The sequence below is a fragment of the Orycteropus afer genome, unplaced genomic scaffold, assembly GCF_000298275.1.
Source record: "Orycteropus afer afer isolate SDZICR_OR568_19922 unplaced genomic scaffold, OryAfe1.0 scaffold00285, whole genome shotgun sequence".
NCBI lineage: Eukaryota > Metazoa > Chordata > Mammalia > Tubulidentata > Orycteropodidae > Orycteropus > Orycteropus afer.
Genome location: NW_006921872.1, coordinates 772070 through 782866, shown reverse-complemented (window position 1 = coordinate 782866; position 10797 = coordinate 772070). Strand labels below are relative to the sequence as shown.

Sequence of the window (10797 nt, the reverse complement as noted above, 5' to 3'; positions counted from 1 at the left end):
GTTGATGGAAATGTAAAATTGCACAATCACTTTGGAAAAATTTAGTAGCTTATTAAAATTAAATATAACAGAACTGAACAATACAAAGAGTAAACCCTATTATGAACTATATATAGACTTTAGCTAATAATATATCAATATTATTCATTAATTTTAACAAATATATCATAGAATATGCAAGCTGTTAAAAGGAGAAATAATGTGTAGGTGGTAAGGGATATAAAGGAACTTTCTGTACTCTCTGCACATTTTTCTGTAAACCTAAAACTGTTCTAAAATTAGTAGAAGAAAAATGTGCAATAAAACTCAAAATCATAAAAAAAGACCAGCCTTACTGGTCTGATACAGACTGGCGAAAGCCCTGAGACTATGGCCCCGTGTCACCCTTTGGGCCTGGAATAACTCACTCTCATGGCTTAACTTTCAGCCAAATAACAGACAAGCCTAAGAGCAGAGCAACTACACCAGAAAGATGCAGTCCTTAGAACAATCAACCATGGGAGATCAGAAGGGCAGCATTTGCACAGGTAGAAAAGTAAGGAGGCAGGAATGCACAGGCAAGAAAGACACAGGGAAAAGCTAATAACAGGGAGGAAGTGACTAGAAAGCTGTTACATTGCAGGGAATGTAAATAGTGTCACAAAACAAAATGTATGAACTGTTGTATGCAAAACGATTCTGCTTTGGCATAGGAGTTGAACATTGACCTGAGGTAAATACACTCCTTGGAGAGAGCAATCATGGGAGAAAGAAGAGCTATTTATGTACAGGGAGACAGCTCAGGGGGCAGGAGTGCATGGAGGGATGGACACAGAGAAGAGGTAACTATCAGGAGGAAGTGGGAGGGGAGCTGTTGCATTGTGGTGAATTGTGGTCAATGTCATGTGACAAAGTGTATATGAACTGCTGTATGGAAAATAAATTTGCTCTGTAAATTTTCACTCAAATCACAATTAAAAAAGAAAAGAAGATTCTGCTTTATAAAATTTCACCCAAATCACAATAAAAAGTTAAAAAAAACTTTTAAAATCAAGTCTAATTTTTAAAAAAAGTAAAATAGACACCTACCATTCCACCCTAGGTTATCTTCCCAAAAGATAATTAAATATATATTTGTAATATCCCAAACTTGCAAACAATATAAATGTCCATTAACAGATGAACAGAAAAATGAATTGTGATATATTCATACAATGGAACACTACTGAGCAATAAAAGGAATGCTGATCTACTGACAGATGCAACAATATGGATGGTCATAAAATAATTATGCTCAGTAAAAGAAGCCAGACTCAAAGTAAAAAGAAGGGTACATACTGTATGGTTCCATTTATATAAAACTCTAGAAAATACAAACTAATCTTATGACAGGAGTCAACTGGTTGACTGGGGATGAGGAATGCAAGAGAAAAGGATTACAAAGGGACACAAGGAAACTTTCAAGGTAATGGATACGTTCCTTATTTGATTGTGGTGATCACTTCACAGCTGCATACATATAGGATGTTAAAACTCATCCAATTGCACACTTTAAATATGTGCAATTTATTCTATGTGAATTATAAATAAAGCTGTCTAAAAACAGAGAGAGATAGAGAGACTATCACCACTTCACAGCCTCCAATGAATTACTTTATCTAGAAACCAAGCATACACAGCTACTAACATCAAACCACATCAAACATGAGTCTAATCATAGGTCTGAACTGTGGAGGAGGAACATGCCAAACTTCTCCATGAGTATGCATTCAGCAATAACCAGATTGTGGGAAACTCTGCAGGTTAAATCTCCTGGATTCTTCAACAGAAAAACTGTAGAGAAAGAGAAAAACTTTCTTTAGAGGGGTAGGGTATAGATATCAAGAGCCATGAGACTTTTTTGAATGGAAGACTAAAGTATAGTGTCTAGAGGTGGACGACAAAATTCTAAGAATATCAGGAACATTCAGGATAGAGGTTACTTTTGGGGAGAAGGAAGAAGTTGTAATTAATACAGGACATATGGGGAGCTTTTGGAACAGCTGACAGAATTTTATTTCTTGGCCAAAGTGTAAGTTCAGGGATGTTCACCTAATAAGAACTCATTAAACCACTGCAGTGTAGTGAATTACTTAAGATGGCCCTCCTAGTCATAGTCTTTGCAACTATCACAATGATGAAACGAGGATAAGTAAATAAGGTGCTTGTGGACCCCCAAGAAAATTGAACAGCCTGCTAATAATGCAAATAAGGTAGATGGAACCCTTCTGTAGTAGGACCATAAAATGAAGTGTATGAAACCCTAATAAGGAGATTGATCAGTTTTGCCATCACACTAGGCTTCTTGTTGTTGTTGTTGTTGTTGTTACGTGCCGTCGAGTTGGACCCGACTCATAGCAACCCCTCCTTGAGTTTCTGAGGCAGTATCACTATGGAAGTAGATTGCCCAACCTTCCTTCCGAGGAGTGGCTGGTAGGTTTGAACCGCCAGCCTTCTGGTTAGCAGTCAAGTGCCTTAGGCATTACACTACCAGAGCTCCCTCACACTAGGCTTAAAAGGAGCCAATACCAGAAGCAAAAGAGGGGATCTCACTACCATTAAGAAATAAGAACCAGGAGCAGAGTAAGTCTGTTGGACCTGAGGTGCCTATGCTGAGAACCTCCTAGACCAAGGAGATAAAGAAAACTGAAGTACTAAAGACAATAAGCAGCAGCAACACACACAGCAGAATCCAGGGGCAGAGAAAGGGTAGCAGCAGAATAAAGAGACCAGTCAGTGCAAGATACTACAGGTGCCCACAGAGTGATATGTGACCCACTGAACAAGAAAGCCCAGAGCTTTAATGCAGGAAGATTGCTGGTGGAGTTGCCTCCAGGCACTTACTGAGGGAGCTAAAGAGCTCTGTAAAGCTTGGGCAAGCACAATCAAAAGGCCTCCAGGCACCACTGAGAAAAAGCTGTCCTGATAGAAGAACTGTATGCTGAGTCATTCCTGATACTGAATTGTAACCTGTTACTTGCCTAATAAATACTGTAATAGTGAGTATGGGGGTCTGTGAGTTCTATGTGGTCATAGTAACAAATTATCGAACCCAGCAGAGAAGTAGAGAGCAGTGGGGGGTCTGGCTGGTGTCAGAATTGTTTAAAAACCTGGACAGAGGAGGCACCTCATAGGAACCAGCTGATGCTGGTCTTGATTCTCTCTCCCCGCCCTCCTGAAGTTAGACAAGGTCTAACATCACCACGTCATTTTGGCAACTCTACTTTTGTTTTTAATGGTTTTCTGTATTTGTGTTTTATTTTACAATAAAAAGTTTTTCTTGGTATGGATTAGTCTGGATTGAACGTGTTTTTAAATTATACAAGATCTATGAAGCATTCACTTCTAAGAAGTTGTCTAGTCTGTTTAAAATGTATGAAACAGGTAATTATCCTGAAAGAAAGTCATAGTAAAGAAAGGTACAGTATGAAGAGGAAGAATGCACAAAAGAAACAGGACTGACAAAACCCAGAAAAACCAATAGATAAATAAGACTTAAGGATCAAAGAAGTGAGAGAAATTACAAAATACTCTGAGATGAATGAAAACGAAGATAATACATTACCAAAACTTATGGATGCAGTAAAAGTAGTGCTTAGAGGAAAACGTATAGCTTTTAACACCTACATGAAAAAAAGATGATCAATAATCTAAATTTCCACCTGAAGAAACTTGAAAAAGTAGAGCCAACTAAACCCAAAGCAAACACCATGAAGGAGACGAGAGACTAGAGTAGAAATAAATGAAAGACAGAAAAGAAGAAACAGACACAAGTATATGCATTTGACAAAACTCAATGATTGATACATACTCTAGTTAATGATATGCCTGAAATATTTAGGGGTAAAGTATATTGTTGAATTCAACTTACTTTGAAATGCATCAAAAACTTAAGACAGAATGATGGATAGCTAGACAGGTATGATAAAGCAAATATATAGCAAAAAGGTGTAACTCTTCTTTATGTTTGACCATTTTCATGCATACAAAAATGTTAGGAAGAAAAAATCTCAGCAGATTAGAAAAAGTGTCCTGGAGGAAGGTCAGAAAGAAAGCACAAAGGAAATAGAGGATCAAAAAAAAGTGGAGGCAGGGAGGAGATGTTGAACAGAAGCTAATACAAAGAAGTAAGAGAGGGGGAAAAAAAGGTAAACTGTGGACACTCAATCACGCACTGCACAATAACTATTATAAGAATGGGCCTGGGCCTGGTTTAATATATTTCAGACAGAAACACTGCATAATATAGACCAAAGCCAGGAATTCTGGCTATAATCATTCTGCAAGGGACTTGGGGTCAATTAAAAGTAATGGGGCAAGGAGAAAAACATCAAAACTGATATAGCTCTAAGGTAGCAATATTGAAACTTGAAAACTATCTAAAAATTGCCCACACTTTGTAAATGTACATAAGTTACAAAAAACATACCTGGCCATATTTTAAAATATCTCCAAATATAAACAAGAAAACATGTTGGGAGAATCTCATTAAAGGTACATTATAAACAGAATAGTTCCTAATAATAGGATTTTGTTATAGGGCACAATTTGGGGCTTCTGTGTATTTCTGTATTTTCATTTTGACACCGTTTCAGTCACACATTCTCTGAAATCACTCTTCATTACTATGCTGTTAGTTGCTGTGGAGCTGGTTCTAACTCACGGTAACCTCATGTATTACAGAACAAAACTCTCCCCAGTCCTTGCCATCTTCACGATCATAGCCTGAGTGCACTGTGATGGCTATTTTGTCAATCTATCTCATTGAGGGTTTCCCTCCTTTTCACTGACCCCTCTACTTTTCACCAAACATGATGTCCTTTTCTAGCAATTGATCTTTCCTGAATGTATGTCCAAAGTAAGCAAGCCAAAGTCTCGGCATCCTCGCTCCTAAGGAGCATTCTACTTGTATTTCTTCTTCTAAAATTGAATTGTTCCTTCCTCTGGTAGTCCATAATACATTCAGTATTCCTCACCAATACCATATAAGATAAATACCAATTACTAATTTTTTCAAAGACTTGACATTCTCAGCTTAAGTACTATGATGCAAATATTCTTGGTATTTCTCTTCAGTAGTACATATCCTTCTAAGGGAAGATAGTATAGACCATCTGGACATAACTTTTGAAAACACAGGTGAGGTAATCAACAGCTGTTTAACAAGTACAGTATTAAAACACTGTTGCTGCTAGCCACTGTTGAGTCAGCCACCAACTCATGAGGACCCCACGCACAGCAAGATTAGACTGCTGTGATCCATAGGGTTTTCACTGGCTGACTGCAGATCGCCAGGGCTTTCTTCCTAGTCTATCTGGAAGCTCCACTAAAATCTGTTCAACATCACACCTACAAGCAAGCCTAAGAGATGAGTAATAGCTCTGCTTTAGCTGTTCCCTGGTTGGGAACGGAATCTGAATCTCCCAAATGGAAAGCAAGAACTTTACCATTAAACCATCACTGTCCTCATTATAGCACTAGCGTTAGTTAACATACTAATTATATTTTTTAAACCGAACTTTAAATATTTTTCGCCTTTGTCAACTTCCCTAGTCAAGAATAAAATTACTCTGAATGTTAGATAAAGCACCAAACATAAATTAGATAATAAAGAAAAGTTATGAGGGTGAGCTCTAGTTAAGTTATCAAGTGGTCTGTACAGAGTGAGGGGAAAAAAAGCAGGACCGCCTGGTAATTCTAAGTTAAACAAGGTTAGTGTACCCTCCCTTAACACAAACAGTAGTGACATCTACCAGGTGTCTTGCCAAGAAAAGCAGTATTAGTACTAGCTCTCTTTTTGGATCTCTCATATACAAGCTGAATAGGAGCTCTGTGCCCCAGAAAGCAAGCTGCTTTTATAATGAAGAATGTTCTGATAGCTTTTTTAATGGGACCAAATCTTTTTCTGTTGCTATCTACTACTCAGAAAATAAAACGAAGTAGGAGATGTTTTTAAATCATCCTTATGACACTTCCCAAATATAAACATTATTAACATAACCTGCTAACATTTTTTTCTGAAATGTTTTAACATGTTGTGCTTTACTATAAGTATAAATTTTGCATCTTATTTTTCTGAGTTGATTAGGAAGCATGCATTTTCTGTAACATTTTACAATTTACACAAAAATTTTATAACCATTTCATAATTTATATGGACTATGCATTAAAGAGTAAAGGTTACCAATTCCTGATCACAACCTCACACGATTTCTAATCTAAAGTAAATATCATCCTCCATTTTACATTAAAAAAAAAAAGAAACTGGGGTTTGTATCTCCCTGTAAGATATAGAACAAATTTTGTAGACATCAGCTTAACCAAGTGATAAAACCAATCCCCAGAATATAGAACAAACCTACATCTGGTACCTCGAGATATGATGCACTGAACAGAACAGATCATCACTTCTGTGGTTCTGTGGTATTACTACCATAAATGCATAAACTGCTTCTAATCATAAGAAAATATCTGGAAAACCCAAATTGGTGGACATTTTGCAAAATTACTGGCCTACATTACACAACTAGGTCAATGTCATGAAACAATAAAAACCTAAGGAACAGTTTCACATTACAGGAAACTAACAACTGACACTTGAACATAATGTGTAATTTGGGACTTCATTAGCTATAAAAAGGATGTTACTGAAAAAAATATGAATAAGAAAATACAAATAAGATCTACAGATTAAGTTAGTTAGTTTGTTTCCTAATATAATCATTGTACCCACCGGCCATTTCTTGGAAGGAAGGTTGGGCAATCTACTTCCATACTGACACCACCTTGGAAACCCAAGGAGGGGTCGCTATGAGTCAGATCCAACTTGACGGCAGTGAGTTTGGTTTGTTTTGGACTGTGATTATGTAAGAGAATGTCCTTTTTTTTTTAAGAAAAGTACATACTGAAGTATTTAGGAGTAAAGAATCACCATGTCTGCAACTTATTCTCAAAGATTCAGGGTGAAAAAAATGTGTACAGAGAGAAGGAGGGAGCAAAGGGTAAAGCACAGGTGGTACAAATGTTAGATATGGATGAAGGACAGTCAGGAATTACTGTATACTTTGAAACTTTTCTCCAAGCATGAAATAATGTTTAAAAAAAAAAAAAAAGAGGATGTTCAGAGAGACTTAAGTAACTTATCTAATTAATAAAGTGGTAGGCTCACAGCACAAATTCAGGTTTATTCAGATTCCAAAGAACACATGGTGTTCCCTCTTACATCATGCTATTTCCACAGGTAATCTCAGAAAACCTATAATACTGTACATTTAGAACTGGACAATAAATATCTAACCAAATAAAGCCATTTCTTTTTTTTTTTTTTTTCAAAAAAAATTTAAGGTTACCTCCTTAGGGAAGACTTCCAAAAATCAGATTAATGGATAAATAAATAATATTTCTGATGCATAATTTTTTAAAAATGCTCACAATGCTTTTATAAAAAAGAAAAACTGGAAACCTAAGGATCTAGGAACCCCTACCACAGCTCAAAGGGTAGGTTTTTCTCCTAATTACATACACTGAGTCATTCCTCAAAGTCCCAAAGAAAAATGATCAGTGACAACTTCTGGGAAGAAAGAACCCTCTCTCTTCTAGTTGGGATTCTCTGGATAACAGCCTAAGGACTTGGCTCGGGTTGGGTGGATAGGAGGAGGGACACTTTACATTCCCAACATATCATCTGACCCTTTCTTCAGAGACTGTGAATTTAACCTTTGCTGATTTGATAAGTAAAATATATTCTTGTTTTAATTTATATTTCTTTGATCAGTAGAGTGGCACCAACGAATATACTTGACTTGTGTATCTTCTTTGAGAGGATACTATACATGAAACAAACTTTTTCTTAAGTACTCATCTCTTCAGGGACAGCCCAAATCAAAAAGTCCAAATTTTTTCTACACTGGACAATCTTTCCTGATCAGTTGTGAATAAATGTCTATCAAGGTTAAGAGTATTTAGGGGCAAGCACCAAATATCAAAGATGTTTGTGTGCTGCTACTGACAACATAGGAGGTTAATCTTATATTAAAAAATTTAATGCAACAATTAAGTAGTCTACCCTTGGGTAGACTAGCACTTGGGTATTAATGATTTTTAAAAGCTCTTAATTACCCGTCAAAGTATTGTCAAGTCTCCATTTGAAATTATAATGAGGAGCCCTTGTAGTGAATGATTAAAGCACTTGGCTGCCAACAGAAAGGTCAGCAGTTCAAACCCACCAGCCAGTCTGTGGGGGAAAAGATGTGGCAGTCTGCTTCTATAAAGATTTACAGCCTTAAACCCTATGGCAGTTCCACTTGTCATATAAGGTCACTGTGAGTCCAAATTGACTCAGTGGCAGTGGGTTTGGGTTTTGGGGATTATAATGTGTTACATAAGGTTTATTACTTATTACATTAAACCCATTGCCATCAAATCGAGTCCAACTCATAGTGACCCTATATGTCAGAGAGGAACTGCCCCATAGGATTTCCAAGGCTATGAAAGTTTACAGAAGCAGACTGCCTTATCTTTTTCCCTGCAGGGTGGCTGGAGGGTTTGAACTCCCAATCTTCTGGTTAGCAGTCAAATGCTTTAACCACTGAACCACCAGGGGTCCTTCACGTATATACTGCCTCTGAAAAAAGAGTTTGCCAATCTAGTCAACAACATATATACCAAAATGAAAAAAAAGAAAACTCCCTGCCATCGAATCAATGCCAACTCATAGCGTCAACACATATAGAATGCTTGAATTTTTACCAAGCAATGTGTTTGGATTGTCTCACTTCATTTAAAATATAATAATTTAAACACATTGAGGAGAAATAAGTATTTAACATTAAATATTTTAATGGAAATGGGTCTTGAAAATTAAAAGCCATTCTAAGATAAAGCACTTTTCCTAGGTAATAGTTTTTGAAAGAAAACAGAGCTTTTGACAATTATCCACAATGCAGACATTTCTCACCTCCCAAGGACTGTTTCTCCATATATTTTGGATTTTCATATTAAATTCCAGGGACACACCTAAATTAATAGTAAAGAGAGGGAGATATCTTGATGCTAATGATTAGCAGGAAAAATTCAGGATTAAAAAGTTCACAAGGAACAACATTCAGCTGTACCTTTTGTACCTATCAAACAATATTATCTTTCCTATTATATTACCCAGCTTTTAACATAAGTTTCTAAGTACTGCAGTTTCCTACCAGGAAGAACATTAAATCATCTATGCTCACTTAATTTCTTTAATCCTAAACAAAGCAAACAATAACTCTGCAAAACCTTACCTGTACTACTTGTTTCTGTGGTTGCGTTGCTTGTGTCACTGCAATCTGTGGTTTTTCCCGAGCACCTCGGGAACGGTCACTGCTCACCGAAGTCATCATATATAGTATATATACAAAATAATGTATGTACAAAATAGAAAATCTGCAAGAAAGTAGGTATGGTAAGTAAAACTTCCAAATCATAGGAAAAGGTAAGAATAAATACAGAGATAATGATGACACATGAGATAAAAGCTCTCTGGAACGCAAATTCTTAAGAAAGCGTCTTACAGGATTTTCGATTGCACAGGTAGCTTTTAAACCAATTTTATTCATACAATCTAAACATTAATAGTACATGTAATTATACAATTTTAACAATTCTAAACAAAACATTGGGAGCTCTAGTAGCACAGTGGCTAAGGTACTTGACTGCTAACCAGAAGGCTGGCGGTTCAAACCCACCAGCCACCCCTCAGAAGGAAGATGGGGCAATCTACTTCCGTAGTGATACTGCCTCGAAACCCAAGGAGGGGTCGCCATGAGTCGGGTCCGACTCGACGGCACATAACAACAACAACAACAACAAACAAAACATTTGAAGTACCACCAGTTTTAATGGGCAATCATTTTATCATTACATGTAGTTATTTCCACATGTAATTCTATCTGGCCCTTCCCACTTGCGGCTGGTATGTGAACCCAAAGTCAGCAATGCTTCCAATCAAGATTTTATCTGTTAATAATCCAGTTCAAAATGTGATCTCTAGGACAAGTCATATCCAAAGGCAAAAAACAGCTATAAATAATAAATCTCTCAAAGAGACATATTTGCATATGTAATTTTCCTTCATTTAATCAACAAATATTTATTGAAAAGCTAAGTGCCAAACATATAACATGCCATCAAAATATGATTGTGCATAATCATGATACCCTTTACACAAAATTTAACCTTAATCTACTAACCAATAATTGAACTACATGAACACTGTTCACTCTTTTTAAAGGGTTCTTAGATAAACCATTTTGAGTGCCTCCTTTGAGCAAGATAATGTGCTATTACTAGTAAACCAGTGCAGAGCAAAAGTAGGAACTGTACTTAGATGGCCCTCTATATTTGCATTGCCCAATACAGTAGCAAGTAGCTACAAGTAGCTATTGAGCATTTAAAATGTACTTAGTCCAAATGTGCTGTAAATGTAAAATACACATCAGATTTCAAAGAACTACTATCAAAAAAAAAAAAAAGGTAACATCTCTAATTATAAAAATCTGCATATATGTTGAAATGATAACATTTTGGATATACTGACTTAAATAAAATCTATTATGAGAAGTAATTGTATCTATTTATAATTTTTACTATAACTACCAGAAAATTTTAAATTAATACATGTCTTGGCTCACACAATATTCTATTAGTACTGTTTTATACTATAAAATGATACAAACTATAAAATACTTCCAGTCAAACACTACAGATAAACATGTTTATCACTGTTCATCATCAAGGCCCCAC

At 36.2% G+C, this 10797-nt stretch overlaps 1 protein-coding gene across 1 annotated transcript in view; it reads right to left on the bottom strand.

Moving 5' to 3' along the window:
* UBAP2 (ubiquitin associated protein 2) overlaps positions 1–9395 on the bottom strand; it is a 155555-nt gene extending 146160 nt beyond the window's left edge. Inside the window, exon 1 of the mRNA XM_007950673.2 lies at positions 9297–9395. Coding sequence (XP_007948864.1) covers positions 9297–9395 — 99 coding nt within the window. The remainder of the gene's footprint in view (positions 1–9296) is intronic.
* Between the last annotated feature and the right edge of the window lie 1402 nt (positions 9396–10797).